Genomic DNA, 22,777 nt, shown 5'->3' on the forward strand with positions numbered 1-22,777 from the left:
ATGAATGAGGATGGGCTGGCAATTTTAGACACAGCTGACCTCTCTTGGCTTATACCAGAAATACATATTATAGTAGAACATGTTGAGATTTCATACCAGCTGGGGTATTATCTGGTTTAACAAGGCCTCCATTGTTTTCATCAGAGAACCAGGGCGAGCAGAGAAAAGTCAGCTACTGGAACAAACTCAAGCTGAACATTGAGACGACAACAAACTAGTGTCAGCAGAACTGAAGACAGTAACCATTAATATATAAAGAGTATTAACGGAAAGATCATTACTGGGTATAACTGTTTTAGATATAAAGCGCAATACTTGGATCAGAACTCAGACTAGTGTGAGAGATTACAACAGCCATTAAAAGATCCAAATGGCAATGGGCAGGTCATATTGCAAGAAGTAACACTCAAAAAAAAAAGCTAATATCAGAATGGTGCCCCAGAGATGGAAAGAGAGCTACAGGATGACCAAAGAGATGGTTGGAGGAGGAGATTAAAGAGAAAGCAGGAACTGAAATGGGAGACTTTGAGGGAAAGGGCTTTGTCCAGCAGTGGACAGAAAATGGCTGATGATGATAATTAATGGAAAGGAAATTGAGCTTGCAGAAAAACTGGAGAAGTGCCACGTGGACATAATTGGAATTGCTGAAAAAATAGCTGAGATCTTACTAAATAATAAGTATAGGATGTTGTATTCAGGCAATAATGATCAAGGAAAGGAAGGAGTAGCAACAGCGCATTCAACACCAAACATGAAGATAAACTTGATTGGAAGGTAGTTTCAAGAAGAGTTATGTGGGCAAACTTCAAAATGGAGAAATGAACAATGAAACTTATTTGTGCATATGGGTCCCACAGGAAGTTCTCCTAAAAAAAGAAGTGGAGGAATTTTCTGAGTCATTAGAGGAGGCAGCTGACATAATGAAAATGATAAAAAAAAAAAGTGGTCCTTCAGGAGATCTAAACCAGCAGAGCAGGAAGTGAATCTCACTAGACATATAGTGTTGTGTCGAGAAAATGTGATGAGCCATCCTTTTTTCCGACCCAACATAGGGTTACCTCAGAAAGAGTGGATAAGGACATACTTATGCCTCCAAACAGAAAATGTGCTCATTGATAACCCAAGAATATGTGTGTATTCAGATTTTTAAATTCCAATCAATGTTAAAGTAGCCCATAAACTAAATAGAGAAGGTTTGTTATATCTATTGAGATAAAAAATCATGTATAAATGTGTACAAGCTAATAATAGTTTTAGGCCATGTCAAAGATAGTTCGTGGCCACAGTATCCAATCGGCAGCTGCCGTACATATGACGACACCACCAAGTGAGGGCGCTGTTTTGTAGTATATAGGATTCGGCGGGGATTTGAATCGCCCTCTTTTTCTTCTTGTTTCGTCGGTACCTGGTTTCCTGTGCGGAAGGCTGCATAGTTGTGAATAGCTTGCCGCCATGCGTAGCAAGAGTCTTCCCTTGCTATGTGTGCTACGTGGAACAAAGCTGCAGCTATAATGTGTCCAGATTCCCAAGAAGAAAGGGCCACTGATGATTTAACGTCAGTGTATAAATCAGCGTAAGAGTGTTTCGTTTCGTGTGGAACAAAGGAATGGTGAAGCCGCCATTAAAGAAAGTACAGTAAGGAGATCCGAATATCCAGATAAAGCAAGAACGGTAAGCAGAAATCTTTTCATATTAATATTGGAGTAACCGTGGAGTAAGGAGAACTGATCTTTAAGAACACAGCCCATTACTGTGAAGTGTTACAAGAACTGTCTGCACTTTGGACATTTTGTCTGTATCTAAGAAAAGGCATCTTAGGCTTGAGCCGAGTAGGAGACCGAGGCTACGAACTGTTTGTGTCTAAAGGACAATAATGTTATACTGTTAAAATGTAATTGAATGCTAACTAAAATTTTGGGGGAGGATTAAGTCTAAAATATAAGAAAGAGCATTGCTCCAAAAAAAAAAATCTATGTTAGAGTTATAGAATTGACTTGTATATATATGTAATTTGCATGTGTAATAGTAAATGGGTAATTTAGTATATGTTGTCAGAGTCTGAGGATAGTTATATATATAGAAGTGAAGGATTTTGTGATAGTACAAAGGATTACAGTGTAGAAATTTTGGATGTGTTAAGTTAAGAAAAGGGATGGAACCCAGACTCTTTAATTAAAGGTTTAACTAACATGTATCTTTATGTTTTGTGCTAAAATAAACGTATTTCTTTATGTGTAAATCAAATGAGTTTGTCATGCTTTCTGTGGATTGAATTACCGCTTGGAAAATTACGAACCGTGTATAAAAGGGGAATCCATTAGTAACATAAGAAATGGGACCACGACTGCATACTTCATGATCCCTGCATTTTCTTTCTGAGTAATCTTGGATAGCATATCAGGATTCTGTTGCCGACTGGCGCAGTCATTAATTAATATAAATTTGTCGGCAAACGAATTAACTAATAATAATTAAGATAAGACAATAAAAGATAAGATGCCAAAGACCAAAGACATAACAATAGAAATATTATGGGAAAATTTTGAGAAAAGGGCAAGGCTAATAATAATGGTAAATATCTGCTGGATTTCTGCACAGGATATAGACTAGTCATTACTAACACCATGTTCCAGCATAAAGTTCGTGTGGAGAATACAAGAAATAAGAAAGTCTGATTGACTATGTTATTGTTGATAATGATATACTGATGCTAGTTCAGGATACAACAGTGAACAGAGGATTTAAAATTGGAAGTGACACTATCATTTTAAATAGGATGAAAATGAATAACATATTGAAAAGAATATTATGTAAAGAAGTTAAAAAAAATTAAAGTTGAACAGCTTTATACAAACATTATTGAAAAAAGAATGAAACCTTGGATTCAAACTCTGAAGAAAACACTGATTGATTCAGCTAGAGAGGCATGTGATGAAATTGTCTGCAAAGATAGAAAAATAAGAATGCTATGGCGGACACAAGAATTCTTGGAAAAGAAGAAAGCATACTGAAAGGTCCTAATAAGTTGACAGATGTCATAAAAGAATAAAGAGCAAAATGTAAAAGAGCTAAGCTTTGTGTAAAACTAGCTAAACAAAAGTCATGGAAAGACTTCGGTAAGAATATAGAAGGTAAATATCAGGAAGGTGGGGAAAGAAAATCTGGAGAGAATTGAAAAGGAGTAGATATGGAGGAAAGAGTAAGTACTATAAAATTAATCAGAGTGATTGATTTGGGATTTTATGGTGCAAGTGTTGGATCGTAGCTTCTGCTCAATCAAGTTTTATCGTCTTATAGTTCTTTCTCGTTAGTATTTAACTAGTTGTAGGCTGATATATCATCCGAACATAAAGAAAATTTGTATTATACTGCGCCACTCTATGTTCTGAATTGAATGAGCAACTTTGATAAATCAACCTTCAACTGTACCAGGTTATTATAAAGCTGATTTTAGGCTGAGGTTCTCACTATTAAGCAAAGCTCCCGCTTTTGGTTCGAAATATTTAATGAGCGGTTCAGTGAAAAAAAATCAGGCAAACTCTAGATTGATCGTAGATAAAAAAAAAAAAACCATTTAATGCAGTGTCACATATAATTACATCATAACACAATCTTCCAACAGGGACATTACAATTAAATGAATATAAAACTCTCATTAAGATACTAGTACACTACTCAGCTGAGCTTAAAATTTATCATTAAAGACTATATTAACAGTTCTTATTCTTCTTGTTACAAAGAACTTCTATCACAACTTTACTCTGACCAAGGTTACATCTCAAAACATTTTAAATATCAAATCAGTTCAAGATATTCAGAAAGAATACAACTCATGAACCATCAGACATTCATTTGTAATTCTCTAAGCTCAGTCAATCAAAATTAGTTCTTGTAAGTTCGAGATTCCTAAATTACAACAAATAGGCTTCTCAATATTCTCGTTCAGTCAATGAACACTTAATTCAATAATATACCATTTGTCACATGAAGAGGGAAAAGTCTTAGCACATCGCACATTCAATCTTGACTCGCTGAATACAGCAACCAGGAATAAATTACTTTTGGTAGAATTAATTTTCGTTACTTCTCACTAAGTATAGTAAAGATAATCTTACCAGGATATAGCTTCATCACATCATAAGGAGATCGAACAACATCTTTAAAGTCCTTGCTGACTTTTACTTTGTAGTAACACAAACTTAAAAGAATCTTCTATTTCTGCAATTGATTTACAGACTCGGGAGAATATAACCTTTTTGCACTTGGTTTAAATTATCTACCATTTCTTCCTTTTCTTATACGTATTATCCTATGTCCTGCACTTTTTCACTGCTAGGCGTTAGGAAGTTTTGGTAGAAATCCAACTCCAAAAAAGGTAAGTTAAAATGCCCAGCGATTCCCGGTCCTTTCTATTCCATTTTCGGCATGTCAAATCCCCCTTCAGTCTCTATACAACCCCCCCCCCCCCCCACACACATACTTGTTTCTCTTTTTTACTTATGTTTTCATGTCTACTCGTTCCTTTTTCCCGCCAGTAACTGGTTCTCACCAGTTTAGCTCACATCGAACTTGCATTTCCCTTGGTATATAGTAGTTCATACTCCAACACGTGCTAGGAGAAATTTGCATGATTTCTCACAACAACCAATCAAATGATATCACAAGGAATCTTCTGGATATATTAAAATTACATACATCACAGTTTCTTATATTATTATTAAAGGAATAAAGCAAATAAAATAAATGACACTTTAATACAAAGCCTTTTCATGTCTATTATATACCCTAAAATGGTAGATCATGTTAATTATGAATGAAGTATCATTAATTATAAATATCTTCATTCACTAATTATATGAAGAGCCAAAGGCTTCAAGAATAGTGATCGGAGCTTGCTCCACCCTTACTATGAGTTGCCTCGGTTTGCACTACCAAAGGGGTCAGGTGCTGCAATATCCAGGTATTTGCTTACGCTTGGAATCGCCAAACTTTATATAGTTTCTATATTTGGCATGAAACTCTTTGAGTTTCTTATTCGGCTAAGAAACAATATGGGATGTAATATCCCTTAACTTAAATATCTTCATTCACAATTTAATAAAGGACAGAACAGGTCATACTATACCAGGACACATGTTACAGAAGTACACAGGTAGATAAATGAATAAATAAATAGTTACAAGGAGTTGCAAGGAAATTAGTCAATAATATAAAATACAGTAAACCCTTACTGAACGCGGCTTTGCAGAACACAATATTGCACATATGTGTTATCTTAATTGTTTCTATTTAATTTGTCCAATGCTAGAATTTCATTCATATGCGGTAAGGTGCAGAGCGTCGGCCGGCAACCCTGCTTGCCGCTGCCTGCTAGCTGAGTGACCCAGGACAAGTTGTGATCATTTCACTCAAGTTAGCAGAGCTGTAATCATGTATTTATCAGTGTTTATCCTCTTCTCCTTTTGCATTTGTATTTCTTTTAATTTCAAAAATTCAGTATGACATCTAAGAGGAAGAATGAAGATGATAAAGCAGCAAAAAGATGCAATGTTTTGACATTATCTCAGAAAATTGAAATTTTAGATAAGTTGAAAAATGGTACAGATGTTTCATCGCTTGCAAGAGAACTAGCTATAAATGAATCAAGCATAAGAACAATACGCGAGAATGAAGAAAAGATTCGGTCTAGTGTCAAAGCTTCAGGCGATACTTTGGCAAAGGTTGCTCAGGTTTCAAGAAGAATTCTGCAATTGGAAAAGATGGAAAAAAATATTAATAGCTTGGATTGTACAAATTAATCATACAAATTGCAAAAAGCAATTGGCAGCGAAGGATTTTCAGATATGGAAGAAGGAGAAGTCAAAGATTTAATCGAGAATGACGATCAAGAAATGACGAATGAAGAACTGGATGATCTTGTAACACCGGCCGACAGTGAAAGCAGTGATAGTGAAGAAGATAAAGCGCCTTTAATTTACAAGAAGTTAAACAAATTGTTAAAAAAGGCACAGGAACTGTCTGATTTTGAAATGGAGATTGACCCAAATGAAGAAAGAAGAGGACACTTTATGAAAGGCATTGAAAAACTCTGTGCTCCTTAATGCGAAACTTTTAAAGAGTTGCATCAGTCATTGTCCCAAGCAAAAATCACTAGCTTTTTAAAAAAATAATTGTATCATGTACCTACTTATTAAGCAGTAATAAAAATCCTTTCAATTAACATTTGTTTCATTTTTCCCTTTTAATTACACCAGTATTTAGGTTAGTTTAAATTATACATACATACTTTCTTAATTTGAACTATACTAACACATTTTTTTTTTCATAGAAAGTTAACTTTGCGGAAAACGCGATTTTGCCATGCGTGCAATCTATTAATGACGTAACCCCGCGTTCAGCAAGGGTTTACTGTATATGTACAAAATTTAGTATCTACATATAAACAAATCCATAATCAAATGTCTTAAATAAATTAATGTTTTGTAAAAATCTAAAAAAAAGTCATGCAATCTATCCAATTCTGATAACATCTGCCTGAGTATACGTATAGAGCTCGGCAAGATAAGTAAAAATGTTGTCTTTCTCTCGTGTGACATCGTACTCCAGAACATCACTAATGGTAAGACCGGTATTACATTTCTCACACAAAAGTGGGTCATCAGCCCTCGGAAAATAAGAATGTGTGAGATGACTGTGACCTATCTGGAGCCTAGCAGGAACTACTGCCTCTCTTCTGTTCATATGTTGACTAGGCTGCCTGTGCTAAATTTCATGAAATTTGTTTGTCAGTGCTATCCTTGCCTTATCTCCAGGTTGTGTGATAGGGTTTTTTCCATGTTGAAGAACACTAAAAACCACATGTTTTCATTTTAGGAAAGCATCTTTTACAGAGTAAGAGCTGATCTAGTAACTGTATCTGCGATGTCATTTCCTTTAATTCCAATGTGGCTGGGAATCCAATGCAGCTGAACAACAAAATTAAGGGTCTTTATTTTGTACAAGAGTTGAAGCACCTCAGCAAACTCTGCATTTGGATTATACACCAAAGAGGAGATAACCTGTAAAGAACTCAAACAGTCTGTATAAATTATACACTTTTGGTAGGAGTTTTCTTTGATATGCATAAGTGCGAGCTGAGTGGCATGCAACACTACTGTATAGTTACTGCAATTGAGTGGGATCTAGTTGGAGAATGTAACGTTAGGAAACACAGCAGCACAGCCTTCATTTGTTCAATCAGAGTGGGGTGGTCTGTGTAAACAATGAACAAATGAAGGTAGACAGATGATGGTGTATGAGACTTTTATAGTTGACAAAGTGAGAGATTGCATGCGGGAGTGCAAGCATGCCATGGAGGAGTGCTGTTTTGTTTGGTGCAGGTAATGTTGTCAACGCTCATGCCGATAGCTTCCATACGGCAGGTAGTCTGACGTGTGTGATACAGGACTTCCCAACATAGAGAAAAAGAGACTAGTCCATATAGGATGATCTGGAAGGGACTTTATTTTTTAGGGCCTAATTAAAAGACAAATATTTTTGTTGAAGTGATGGGGGGGGGGGATTCATTTGATTCAACATAATGGGTTTGAAAGAATGTGCAAAAAGCACAGGTAGCTAATCAGATACCCTGATGATGGGTCAGGTTCAACCACCAGAGCGTGCTCTCCCATGTAGAACTGAAAACCTGGGACCCGTAATAAAACTTTGAACATACAAGTGTATGCATGATAAATGCAGAGCAAGACACAACGATCAGTACCCAATTCCGTACAGGATGAGGTGCTGATCCATGTTAAATGCTTTTTATGCACTTATCCCAAAGATGACGAATGTGTATAAAGAAAGTCAGCTTTCTATCAAAGATGAGTCCTAAAAACTTGGCCTCTGGAACTACAACAGGGATAATAGTTTGTCCCATTCTTAAATCAGCATCAGGGTTGGAGAGTGTGTTGGAGGAAGAAGTGTACACAGACAGTTTTTTCTGCAGATAGTTTGAATCTGAGCGTCCATAGCTCAGTCAGTATAGACAAAACCCTTTGGTCAGAAAGACCTGGATTTGATTCCTGTCAGTGATGTGAGGAATCTTTATCTTGTCTTTTTTGATGAAAGGCAAGTTAGCCAGTTTCATACAGAGGTAGGGTTTTTTCACTTGGAAACTCTGGTTTCTCATCCCCCAGAACAGACAAACCAGCCCTGTGAACACACTACAGACACAGGACACCTCCAGGAATAACGAGTAACTAACCTATTCTGTAGGATTTAAGTTCCGAATGCCTACATGGCAAAAAAGTGTAGGTCTATGCATGAGCATAAATTAGGATAGGATAGGAATCCGAACCCACGAACAGACATGACTGATAGACATGTTGAAGTTGTCTTTCGATGACCTCGTGTCACAGGAGTGATAGTAAATTGTGAAGTCATCGACATAAAGGCAATTGCTTACTGTGGGAGGAAGCTGTTCAATAAGCAAGTTTAATTTAAGAGCGAAGAGGGTAACAATTAAGACAGAGCCTAGAGGGAATCTCCTCTTCTCGATGATATGGCCTAGATAACATGCTTCCCACTCAGATTTGGAAGACACTAATGGATAGAAAGTTCTTAAAAAAAAAAACAGGAAAGTACTCTCCTTAAACCAAGATTAAACAGGTCTTTTAATATGCCATATCTCGAGGCTGTGCATAGAGTTTTTCTATGTTGAAGAACACTGAAACCACAGGTTTTTGTTTCAGAAAAGCATCTTTTACATGTTTCTTAAAAAATCAAATAATCCAAAACCAAAAGCCACATTGTGTGTTGGAAAGAAGTTTGTTGCTTTTTAAGTATCAGAGAAGCCAATTATCTTAAAGGTTAATTATTATTTTCTATCATTTCCTAGCACGCGGCAACAATTGTATTTTAATAGGTGATCCACCGAATGTTCGTTACTTGTATTCCATTCCTATAACTGTTTGTGTGACACTGAAGATGTACTATTAGTTTTAGTATGAAATATCTGTACCTTTATTAATTAAAAGTTATTACTGTGGTCTTACGTGTTTTTTTAATAATTATACTATGCCACAGGTATCTCTAAAAATTAAAAGAAAGACTGTTCCGAAAGATATTATTGTTACTGCTAATGATAAAGATTGGATAAATTCCGAGGTTATGAAATTTTGGTTGGAGAATGTCTGGCGAAAGAGAATAATGGCATTTTTCAACCCAAAATCTTTGTAAGTGTTGGATTCGTGTAGGGCACACACAACAGCAGAAGTTAAAACAATTGTAAGTATTCCAAATTGATCATTATTCCAGGTGGTTTAACAAAAAAAACTCCAACCCCTTGATCTTGCAGTAAATAAATCATTCAAAGACAATTTGTGGGCTAAGTTGGAAGACTGGATGATGAATGGCATCCATGAATATAACAAAACAGGGCAGATGAAAAGAACGTCATATAAAGATATAGTTACGTGGATTATAGAAAGTTGGGCCTGTAAACTGTGTTAGAAATGGTTTCATTAAAGCACAAGGGAATGCAGTGGTGTCCAGTGACAATGATTATGAAGCTGAAGAAATAATTAACGTAGAAGAAATTTTTAACGCAATTGATTCCTTCAATATTGAGTCTGACGAATTTTTTGGATTTGAATAGTGTATTGTTCAATAAATATTAAGTAATACTTCTACCTTAGTTTTGTTATTACATTTGATTTACCTCTCATACCTTTCAAATGTATACCACGCATGTTCATTTTTAAAAAATTTAGACTTTTTTGTATAGATAACACACGCGTTATCTATTGAAAAATATGGTGAATAAAATAAAATTACATCAACGCTCCATTCTATTTATAACATCATCAGAGAACAAATTAGTATAGTTTTAATACAGCAAACTACAGCAATAATTTAACATAAGTGTAATATCAGAGCTAAGATCCTTGATTACTACAGTCTTAATTATAATTAACTCTTAGAGAAAACTATACCTATTTTTCCACAAAGGCAAATTTTAGTGTCTTGTGCAACTCATCTCAATTTTGCATTACATGGTCTCTTTTCATTTCAAAGGTAGTATTTGTACAAATGCTCGCTCTAATACTAAGAAGTTCTTTCTCTTAAAATCTCTTTTGATATCTGACTAAAAATTTCTTTACCTCTTTATCAAATTCATTCACTACTCCTATCACTCTCCTAATGCCAACAGCCATTCTGAACTTTTTAATTTCCTTTCCTCTTCAACTTCTTTTTCCTTTAATGTAATAACTTTAAAGTTATTACTCCAACCTGGTGATAACCTTAATTTAAAATAAATCAAACTAATTATTCAAATTATTTAATGATGAAGGAAAGGAGCCTCTTGGTTTTGAGGATGTTTTGTTTAAAAGATTATGCTCTAGAGTTAAGTCCTCTTCTTTGGTGTCTCTTTAGTCTCCTCTATTCTACTGGTATCTATTTCTTGCAAAACTGCCCATATCGAATACATTTCTTAGAAGGGCAACAAATCTTTATCATCAAATTACCTTCCAATATCATTCACATCAATTCTTTTTAAAGCAATGAAATAATCATTTAAGAGTCAACTTCACTGCTATCTGGAAACACATGTCAAATGATAAATAATTGCCAGTACGGATTAGATAACATGGATTAATCAACACAGAATCTTTGACCTTATGTCACCAAACTGGTAATGTCCACTCACAAAAGATTGTCAATATACAATACATTAGTACTGTGGGTGGGCTACAAATGAAAAAGACCTGAATTCAATTTTTGTTATGAGAGGAATCATTGCATGGGCATTTTTCCAGTTAAAGGTAATATAGCTGATCTCATATGGATGTAGAACTTTTTTTCTTTTTGTCTTGAGTGTTGTGATGTGTAGGGTAGAACACGACTTATCAGGGTATTAGGGTAGAACATCAAGGACTTGCATATATATATTTTTTTATTTATTTTAATATCAATTCTACACAAGTAAGCTGCAAAACCTATAGCACATCATCATGTATGGATAGGTGGTTAAGAAGAAAGAAAGAACTTGTTGAAATGTTTTTTAAACAACTGGAGGTTGCAACCCTTAGGGAAAACTGAGTGCAGATAACAGTTCAAAATATAGAGGTGCAAACGTTCAGTATATTTGGAGTAGACTGTAAGCAGCTGTAAGTTCGTATGCTTACAGGCTTATTGGAAAGTGGAAAAATGGTGATGTCACTTTAGAAGAACAGCACTTATGAAAATATCTCTAAAACAGGGATTAGGCTGAAACAACAAAATGTCTCAGAAAGTGACTGCAGTGAATCTGTGAGAGGTCATCAATTAATTGGATATCCCATTTTTGAATGGCATCAAGCAATTTTGTGAATGGTTTTGGTGCATCACCTGATATGCGAGAACAATATTCTAGGGTGGGGAAGATTTGGCATTTATACAGCGCTAGGGTTTATACAGGAGATGTAATGTCTTCTGCAGGAGAGGACACAGTTTTTTCAGAAGAAAAGATGGATGTGATGCATACACCAGGGAACTTTCCATGCAAGGAACTTCCTTCTCACTCACTCTCCTTATAGTTTCCATGGATGCGATGCATACACCAGGGAACTTTCCATGCAAGGAACTTTCTTCTCACTCACTTGCTCACTCTCTTTATAGTTTCCATGGATGACCTCTTGCTCTCCTCCTCCTCCTCTCTCGCTTATATATCCTACCTTTCTCTTAACTTATATGTTTCAATCATAATCCCCTTCTCCTATTCATGAGGTTCTACAAATTGCATTCCCTCAATCTGTCTTCATATCCTGCATTTCAAAACCAGATACTACATCAAATTAATCTTTTTTTTTTCCCCTGGACCCTTTCTAATATATCCTCATTACCAAAGCAGGTCATAAAGGAGGTAAATAACTGTGATTAAATGTAAGTAGCTGATAGTGCACATTATCCCATATTGCAGTGAAAATCATGAATATTAGTGAAGCAGAAAGGAATTAATTTTTTTTTTTTTTTTGTTTTATGTTGGAGTATTTTTTTTGCAAGGATTACAGTTGTTAAATTCTGAATGAAAGAAAATTTAATCCATAAATTTTTCATTCAGATTTAACAAGCAACAACATTCCTGGAGCTAATATTTGTATATCAGAAAATATGAAACTGATTGTAAACTAACAACAACAATTGTAATTTAAGTAATATTCTCTATACAATATGTTATAGTTATTCATTGTAAAGTTTCTAGAAGTTAAAACTATGTGAACTTTGTGTCAATATTTGTGTCATGAAGAGAATAAGATAATTGGATTAAGAAGTGAAGGCCTGAAACAAAACACGTGCGTAGGGAGGAATTTCGAGTGGAAGTTTCCCGCGGAGCCTGCGAGGGGAGACAGCGGCACTAGATGCAAGCAGTGATGTCTCTAGGTAGCCCATTGGTCAAGCACTACTTCAGCAAGCACTGATCCCGATCCTGCAGAAGGCCCAGCGCAAATCCACAAGTCATGCCGAGCCACTTGACCTGATAGCGGCGAGCCAGAGCTATATACTTCGAAGGAGGTGAGTCGTGTCAGAGCCCACCGGTCATTTCTCTTAAATGACAACAAATAGGAGCATAGCCAGTGAGACAGAAGTACTACCGAGACAAGTGTAGAGAAGGCCAAGTAATTCCACAGTCTCCGGTAAAGTAAACTTTTGTGCTGTTATGTAATTGTGCTAAAAGGGATTATCATTGTTCGCGCAAAGAACTTTAAGTTATTCATGTTCCATTAACTCTAGGGTTTACGCAAAGTGAGAAAGGGGAGCCTCATGGTCTAGGAAAAAGGGATTGTGTATGAATATGTTTTTACATATTCATACACAATGAGAGTACTTTATGTTGATAAAGTACTCTCGATCTGTTATTACAATAACCTTTAGGAATGTTGATTACTGCGTGAATGTTTAGCAAATAATAGTAGCTCTAATCTAAATTCATGTTGAAGATGTTAAAAGAGAGGTTACATCATTTAATTAATTAAGCTTATTCTCAAGATAGTTGTAATTCTATGTCAGTATTTGATTGTACCTGTAAATTACTTGATTTGATAATTAAATGTCTTTCTTTTATGTTAATCTAATGACTTGCCTGAATTTATTCCTATTGCACCACTCATAAAAACAGAACCAAGGCAGGAGGTAAAACTTAAAGGTGGCTACGACTGCAATTGAAATTTAGTTGTTTTATGAAATAAGTACTTAACGAAATTATCTAGGAGTTATATAATAGTGAACTATTCTGAGTGTGAATTCCGATTTTGAGTTATTCTCTGGTTTGCTGTGTAATAGAAAGTGGTTTGCTGTGTAATATTATGCAAAACTGTGGATTAGATGTGCAGTCATCTTTAAAAAGATCATTGATGTGTTTTTTTATGCAAATAAATAAATAAATATATATATATATATATATCGCCATACATATTTACTCAGTAGATAATGTTACGAAAAAATTAGTTTGAATGACTATAATACCGAGAATAAAAAGAATACAGTTTAATGCTGAGATACTACTAATTTCGTTGAACAAAATTCAACTTCTTCAGGTATCAAAGACAAAGAATTATGTAAAATAACAGAGACATAATAAAATTCCCACCCCCCCCCCCCCCCACCCCCCCCCCCCCCCACCCCCCCCCCCCCCCACCCCCCCCCCCCCCCACCCCCCCCCCCCCCCACCCCCCCCCCCCCCCACCCCCCCCCCCCCCCACCCCCCCCCCCCCCCACCCCCCCCCCCCCCCACCCCCCCCCCCCCCCACCCCCCCCCCCCCCCACCCCCCCCCCCCCCCACCCCCCCCCCCCCCCACCCCCCCCCCCCCCCACCCCCCCCCCCCCCCACCCCCCCCCCCCCCCACCCCCCCCCCCCCCCACCCCCCCCCCCCCCCACCCCCCCCCCCCCCCACCCCCCCCCCCCCCCACCCCCCCCCCCCCCCACCCCCCCCCCCCCCCACCCCCCCCCCCCCCCACCCCCCCCCCCCCCCACCCCCCCCCCCCCCCACCCCCCCCCCCCCCCACCCCCCCCCCCCCCCACCCCCCCCCCCCCCCACCCCCCCCCCCCCCCACCCCCCCCCCCCCCCACCCCCCCCCCCCCCCACCTAGCCAGGTTCGTTGTAGGAACCTTAACATTCAAAAATATTCACTGGATAGTGCATAGTACTGAACCAGCTGATAAGGTATCAGTAAATATCATAACCAAGTACTGGTGTAAAATGCAGCTGTCACTTACCTTCCATGTTTGTGCCTGGAGGAGTCTGAATACAGTAGTATGGAGGTGGGATACATGGAATAACTTTGTTTAGTTCCTGGCGCTAATCCCTTTTCGGGTTTAGAGAAAATTTATATTATGCTGTGCATCATTCAGTGTGGGACCGCCACCACCATCTTGCTTATTGAAAGCCACAGGTGGCTTGAAAAAAGTTCTATTTGTTCTCCAAAGTAGAGTTTCTAACAACCTTTCAGGTGAGATTCACATTAAAAAAATCAGGTTGATTAATAACCTCTTTCAAATCCACTCCATTCTTTTTTATATAGTCATTTTGTTTTTGCTGTTTTGCATTTTCTAAAAATATTTCTATGGTCTTCTTCAGAATTGGCATTATTAATTCCCCTATTCTCCTCTAAATATATTAAAACACAAGCAGTAGCTATACATGCATTTCAGGGTTTTACTCCAAACTCAAAGAACACATTTTTATTTCTTCATTCATTCATTCCTTTTGTCTTTTGGAATAGTCTTTCCTGTTATTTATTTCTTAAGGAGTATAACTTTTTGTCTTCAAATTCAATAACAATTATCTTTATTTTCTGCAACTTGATACTGGAGAGAACAGTCTTTCCTGGAATGTGATAATTTAAACATCATGAAGAAAATTCAAGAAAGGTCATCCTTGGAACATGTTTCCTAAATAAATGACATTAAACATCCATGCCCTCTTCAAGTCCAATGTTAACAAACATCTTTATTTTCCCCAATTTGATACTGCAGAGAATGAAGAACATTCATGGGCTTCATTCTCTCCAGTATCAAGTTGGGGAAAATACTGGTACTAACACATTAAAGGTAAAACAACTTATTGTGAAAAAGGTTTTTATGGTAATATAATTTCTCTACAAATGATAATAAATTTACCTTAATAAGAAAAAAAGAAATCAATTGATTACAACCATATTTTTTTAATGGCATTAAAATCACAGACAAGGTTGACAATTAAAAATATATAACTATGCAACTATTAATCCATCAATCTAATATTTCATACCTTTGCATTCTTCTCCATTTCTTGGTTCTCAAAATATAATGTTTCCTTTTCATTTTCCAAGGATGATCTTTCTTGAATTTTCTTCATGATGTTTAAATTATCACATTCCAGGTCATTTATTTGTTTTCTTAATTTCTGCACCTTTTCTTTATGATTAAAAATAGATACTCGTATGTTTTCTATTTTCTGATTTACTGTATTGCTAAACAAAAGAAAATATATAAACCAAAATGTGTTACCAAAAAATTTCAATTCTCAGCAACATATATATGTTAGCAGCAAACTATTATTTTGCCAAAGAAAATCTGACAACATAAATACAAAAATTTGATCACATACAATTTTAAGAATGCTTATTCAAATTTAGATGATCATCATTTCCTGATAAGTATCCTCGAGGTAGGTGTACAGGACATTAACATAATACAACATAAGTTTACTTAATGCTAACTTCCTATCAGCAATTTTCATTTAAACTAACTGTTGTTTGTCTAGTCTGGTATAATGTCAAAATATATATTTCTGTCATCAGAGACACTAAAAGATTGTGCATTGATACACTTATGCACCTCATTATGTACTCCAATGCACCTCAATCTTGGTTTTCCACTAGATCTTTTTACTGCCATTAAAAGATATACCAATCTTTCTTCTCTCATTCTCTTAAAATGATAACACTTATGATTAGATCTGCACACAAATTCCAGAATACTATCAGTGTCAAATTACTTTCTAATATTCATCTGAAGTTTAATTATTATTATTATTATGTGACACCTCCAAGGAGTCCAAGGACTCATTGAGGAAGGGCACCTACTCGACAACTCTGTCTCCACCACTTAATCCACCAGCTACAACTAACCGCAACTACACCAATGCCATCTACTGCCTGCCACCACCACTAGTATTTCCACAGACAATCACAAACATCCATGCTCACTGTGGGATTTGAACCCAAGGCCTTTTGGCTAGAGAGCAGATATGCTAACCACTTGGTCAACCAGGCCAGCTTTTAATCATATTAAACTATAAAGGTTTATATAAAGATCAATTATGCTTGTCACAATTTTAAAATATCTTATCAAAATAGCATTCTATTCAATATATTATAAAGAAAATGAAACAACAGCACTGCTAATTTCATTATCAGTACAAAGTAGCAAACCTTAGCCTAACCGTCCTACAAAGCATTAATAACAGGAAAACAATATTTTAGTTTGTAAATTAAAAAAAAACATGAACACAGTGGGGATATTTAATTAACTGTACTAAATTATAAATTTTTTCAGTCTAGGTATATTAAACCACCATCAGTGTAACAAATAGAATTGGGAAATTCAAAAGCAACAATGTAGATATATGGAGAATGTTTCATGTGCAACCATGAGAAAGCAAGGTAAATATAATTCTATTAGGATCCAAGATAAATGTGTGATTAACTATACATGTGTTCATAACTATAAAGAGGGAGGAAAAAAAACTATAAGAGAGGTCATGTCTAAGTTAGATAAAGGAAATGTATACACTATGATAACATGGAATTGGAATATAAACTATTGGCTTGGATAAGTAAGTGGCTGACAGGTTATCAGAAAGTGGCATAATGGGTATGTGAATCTGATAGATTTAAGGTAGCCAATGGTGTTCTCCAAGGATCAGTCCATGGACCACTGTTGTTTAATCTGTACATTAATGATGCTCAGAAGGCTCTCACAGTAGATCTTCAATTGTTTGTTGATGATGCAAAGATAGGTAGGTAGGGCAATCAGAGATGCAATGCTACTGATATACAGCATTTACAAGGTAACCTGAATAGGCTGGAAGTGTGGACAAATGATAATGGCTGTCAATTCAATGTTAGCATGCATAACATATCCTACATGGTCTGCAAGACCAGAAGTACAAAGAGGGCCCCAGCCCTAAGAAACTCTCCGAACCTCAACAAATTTGGTTGTATGAGACTGCCCCAAATTTGGGAGGCTTACATCAGCAGACCTTCAGCCCAATGGCCAAGAACACCTACATAGCCCGCTAGGGTGCACCATCAGGACTTTTAGGAGAACAATAGCTTCATCACTTCATTCTCAGTTACTGTGTTGTGGTGCCTACGTGAACGTGCCTTTTTTGTAAGTTCCTTTGAAGATGGCAATGTGACATTGCCGAAATATCAGAAATATTTATTAAAGTGTAATTTAATTTATATTCTTATCTATGTTGTCAATTCATTAAGTGATTTAGTAATTTATTTTTTAATTACTAAATTAAAAACCACATTAGGAAGACATCTAATTCCTAATGTGATTTATTACATATGGCGAAAATGTCATTAATGTATTGATGCCAAAGAGAAGATTCTGGATCAAACAGAGGTTTTAATCAAGATATTCTAAGTAAAAGTTTGCAAGAGCTGGGTAAATTGGAGAGTTCATTACAGTATCTTTTATTTGTCTATAAAGTTTTCTGTTTTAGCTAAAATATCTAGAGTTTGTGACAAACTTAAATAGGTCAACAACTGATGGAAATTTAGAAGCCAACAGTTTCAAACTTTGATTTAAAGGAACATTGGTGAAGAGCAAAGTAATATCAAAACTGACCATCAAATCAAAGGATCCAAATTTCATATTGCTACTTTTTGACATAAAATCAGAGGTATTCTTTATGGAAGAATGGCCAGGAAAGAGAGCAAGGAAATTGGAGAGAAACTGAAATTTTATAGTCAACAACTGGTTGCAGAGGATATTTATTTAGGTTTACGAAGTTCAGGAAGACCATAAATCCTAGTGGTCTTATATCGTAGGTCCTAAGCCTTTGAACAGTATCTACAGTAGATTAAGGGAAATTACATTATCCAATAAAGAATTAAGAAAGAAAGAATTTGTAAAAGAGAATTTATAAAAGAAAGAGTTTGAAAAAGAGAATTTATGAAAAATGATGTGAACAAGTTTGAAAACTTTGAAGATTCAGAAGAAAAATTTAAAGAAAATGTTGATTCAGCCATTGAGGCATGTGGTGAAGTTATCTGCAAAGGAGAAAAAAAAAATCGGGGTGGAACTTGAAAAGTACAGAAGTAATCTGTGGAACAAAAAAAAAGATAAATCCAAAGTTTCTGACAAAGTCAGTCAGTAGATGCCTGGACAGAACAACAGAGAGAAAAATATCAGAAATTTAGGTTATGTATAAAAGCAGCTAAACAAAAGCCATGAGAAGACTTGCAAGAAGATAGAAAATAAATATCACAAAGGTGGCAAAATGTCCTGAAGGCTATGAAAAAACTTGGAAATGGAGTGGAGAAAAAGTGTGGAGAGAAATCTTGTTTTATTTAGCAATGTTTACAGAATTGTTAAATGAAAGGTAGTGAAAGAACAGCAGTGGAAACTATTCAAGGAAAATATAGTCACAGAAATGATGAAAAAGCTTGAAACGTGTAGAAAGGCTCGAATGAGAGCAATCTGTTCCAATGACAATGCTCTTGCTGCTGAACTGGCTCACTTACGCCACACCTTCTTGGCCAATGGTTATAATCCCCATAAGATAAACAAAATACTAAATGCTCCTAAGAAACCCCTCTCACTATCCACCATGGAGAACTACAACAAAACAGTCACCATCCCATACATTAAAGGCACATCGGAAAAGATATCTAGAATTCTCAATAAACATCAACTACACACTGTATTCAGACTGTGTGTCAAATTAGCAACTCTCATCCATTCACCCAAGGACAACATCCCTCCTTTATCACATCCAGGAATCTACGAAGTACCCTGCTCGTGTGATCAAGCCTACGACAGTCAAACAGGAAGAACTGTGAACATCCACATCAGTGAACATAAAAGATACATCTGGCACCAACACTATGGCAAGTCAGGCCTAGCAGACCATGCTTTGGATACCCCTGCACACAGGATCAACTGGAAGAAAACAAAAGTACTGCTGCACAGAAACTTTTACAAGTCAGAGAGATTGTTCTTAGAAGAAACAGAAGCCTTAAAACATACTTCAAATCTCAACAAATATGGCTGTATAAATTTGTCTAAGATTTGGGAGACAGTCATCTTAATACATAACTAGTACCTGCTTTCTCTCTCTGTTTTTTTTAGGACTTTAGTCTTTGTGTTGTTGCTACAATTTTTTTTTTTTTTTTTAGATAGAGGGTGCCTAATTAGGACTTTAGTCTTTGTACAATTTTGTTAAACTAGTCCCTTCGTTACACCATGTTGTTGCAGTCTTGCGTACAGTGAAAAACTGTGTTTTTGTGCTCTGAAGATGCTGGTTATAACCAGCGAAATATCAGCAATAAGTCAATAAATAATTATTTACTCATAATTCTGTGTTTTGATATATATATATATATATACCATTAAAATTAAAAAACATGAAAAGCTATCAAAAATCTGAAGTGTGAAAATGTAGCTGGAATAGATATTTGAAATCAACTATACAAGCAGAGAAGTTTTACAGTGGCTACACTATAATTCAGAAGGCCTGGCTAAAAAAACAAACAAACAAATTCCTGATGATTGGAGTAGTTATCATAATACCCACCCATATAAATGAAAATAAAACAGAATATGAGAATTAAAGGGATTTCACTACCGAGGGTTCCAGGAAAGATTTATACCAACATACTTGAAAAGGGAAAAAGAAAAACTGAGGAAAAAACCTGGGAAGGAACAAACTGAGTTCAGGTCAAATAGGAATTGTCAGAATCACCTTTTCACTTTAACACATAGTCATGGGAAAATAACAAGGATCTGTAGTTAAGTTTCATAGATCTAGAAAAGATATCTTTAATGTACCAAGAGAAAAGTTGTTCAAAAGAATTATAATGTATAGCATAAATGGGACATTATACAGAAAAAGACATAGCCTATACTTAAATTAGGTCAGTTGTTAATATTTAAGAAGTTTAAGTACAACTGTTCACTGGTGTATTACCATCAACAGCAGTGGTCGCCAAAGTGGTCAATATAACTGTTAGGGGTTGATAGAAAAATATAAGACATCATTGTACGGGTAATATTTAATTCGGTTAACTTGGATTACCTCCATCCTGATTGACAACGCAATTAAGAGTGAATCGTGGAAGCAGTGACATGAATAGGACCTGTAAGATGGAGCAAGGTCATGAAAATAGTTATGGAGGCCAATCATGTAGGCCAAAATGACGTATTTACCAATAAACGGATGTCGGTGGTTCCTGCCCAGCGGTGCGGCAGGAGCGAGATTGCAACACGTGCGTGGTTGCTTATTTACTTATACTTAGACGTATTCGATCCCAGTCTCATTTTTGTGCATCGACATACAAGTGAGCGTTAATGTTCTAAAATTCATCAACATACATATTATAATTCAATCGTTATTCATTCACAAACTAAACTTCAATATGTTGAAGAGTTGAGCAGGGCTGGTAGTTTTGTACATACTATATATATATATATATATACATATATATACACACACACACACACACCTATAGGAAGATTGTATTATTGTTATCTAAATTAAATTTTATATTTTATATATTATTTATCCCTCCTATCAACTATGCAATGTTAAGAAGGATGTCAAAAACAAAAATGTATCCCTTTGACGTTAAGCCAACATAATAATATATACTATATTATACCTACAAGAAACACTGCAACTATAAAATAAACAATCTAAGAACTCACATAAGCATCCCTTTTGCTTGTCCTATTATAATTACGTAATAGTAAAATAGAGGGGGTCGATAAAGAGTCAAGAAACTCTTGAAGGGGTTGACGGTCAAAGAAGTTTGGCAACCCCTGATCTACAGTATACTGATCATGTTCTGAAGGAAAGTTTCATTACACTTCATATCAAAATCTGAACTATTCAAATCAGCTTTTCATGCAAATGTTATACTGACCAATAACAAGTTTGGAATTAAAATTGGCAATAAAAAGATGAAAAATATGAATTGAAAAATATAGTCAACAATATTTATGGGAACCTGGAAAATGTCTACTGAATGTCTAATCAAGAAGTAAATACATCAGATATTAGATACAATCTTTACACATTAAATTTTGAAACAGATCACAGAATACACAAAGCTGGGATGGGATAACCAGTTGAATAAATTTATGTGGAATACAAGAGAAATTGCAAAACTAGCAGTATCTGAACCTTCATTAAAATTGGGTCACACTTTTGTGTTTGGGTTATGGAAAACAACTCAAGGCTAATCAAAATAATGTTATAACTGATGATAAAGCTTAAAATAGTATTAAAGCCATTAAATACAGAAATTATCATTGATATTCATATAAAAACGTGCATATCATAATGGCATTCTTGTAGAGTCATTATCACAGCAACTGAGTGTTGATCCATTTTTTGGCATGTATACTGTTAACGTGTTCATGCCGGGAACTGGGCAAACTGTACTGGTCATACTTGCACATAGAGAGGACATGACAAATTTCATGCTTCAAGTTTTCACATCAGAAAACAAAGCACATGTAAGAATTTGTACAACAAATTCTTACATGTGCTTTTTTTCCAGAGACACTCAAGCTATGCAGAAGGGGATAATATCTATTGGCTGTTTTAGACAAGACAATTAATTGATAATTAAGACAGTCTCTATTTCGATAATATATTTAAATTACTAAATGTTTCAACATACATTAATGAAACGAACCATTTAAATACTATATTGACCCCCCCCACACACACAAAACACCATACAGCACAGCAAAACAGCAATAGTTTTATTGTAGCTCAAAGTACAGTACAACAGCCTAACAAATGAAAGTACAAATATTTTATACTGATAATAACAGTACATCATCAGTTTAAGGAAACAACAAGCAAATCAAAGAACAGGAACACAAGGTACATACAATAATCAGTTTACCAATAAAAAATGGTTGCCATGTGCTAGAAACTAATAATATTAATATATAATATTAAAACTATTTATGATGTTTGCATAAAATGAGAATCGCCCAAACTTCTAGGGGGGGGGGGGGACAGAGGAGAATCATTTGATTTAGGTTAGGCCAATGTAAAAGGGCTGGAGTCATGGCAAATAAGATTAATTCAAAGAAAAATTAGCGACATGAAATTAGACATACTGCAAACTTAACCATGTGATACTGTGATAGTATTATGCACACCACATGAGGATATATATCAGGAATCTGATGATGACAAATATCTGAGTGCAATGTAATACAAAATGCATAATCTTAAACTTAGCACACAGAACTGATATTTCATTTCCCAATAGAATCAGTTTGTTCAGATCATCCTCATTTATTATACAGTTTCTCAGATGCTATTACCTTCTCCAATACTCGTCCTCTGCAAGTCACTTCCATCAGTAACTATAAATTCTCTTTCCTTATCTTGCAAAGGTACTTGACAGATTGATAGAGGATAGCATGTTGTACAAGCTGAGGAAGATGTGATGTATTACAGATTTGGTAGATGGGTTGGAGACCAACTCTCTAAATGATACATACCAGTGACTTGTG

The 22,777-nt window shown here is 35.8% G+C and overlaps 1 protein-coding gene across 5 annotated transcripts in view; it reads right to left on the minus strand.

Moving 5' to 3' along the window:
* The window catches only part of rad50 (DNA repair protein rad50), a 664,851-nt gene that overhangs the window by 234,870 nt on the left and 407,204 nt on the right, over positions 1-22,777 (minus strand). For all 5 annotated transcript variants that reach the window (XR_016548684.1, XR_016548685.1, XM_090396855.1 and 2 more), the window contains exon 27: positions 15,270-15,471. Coding sequence is in view for 3 of the 5 variants with exons in the window: in XM_090396855.1 (XP_090252981.1) it covers positions 15,270-15,471 (202 nt within the window). In the remaining 2 variants the exon portion in view is untranslated. The remainder of the gene's footprint in view (positions 1-15,269; positions 15,472-22,777) is intronic.

Source organism: Typopeltis vanoorti, chromosome 8 (genome assembly GCF_054136105.1).
Source record: "Typopeltis vanoorti isolate ZY-2024b chromosome 8, IOZ_Tvanoo_1.0, whole genome shotgun sequence".
NCBI classification, from domain to species: Eukaryota; Metazoa; Arthropoda; class Arachnida; order Uropygi; family Thelyphonidae; genus Typopeltis; species Typopeltis vanoorti.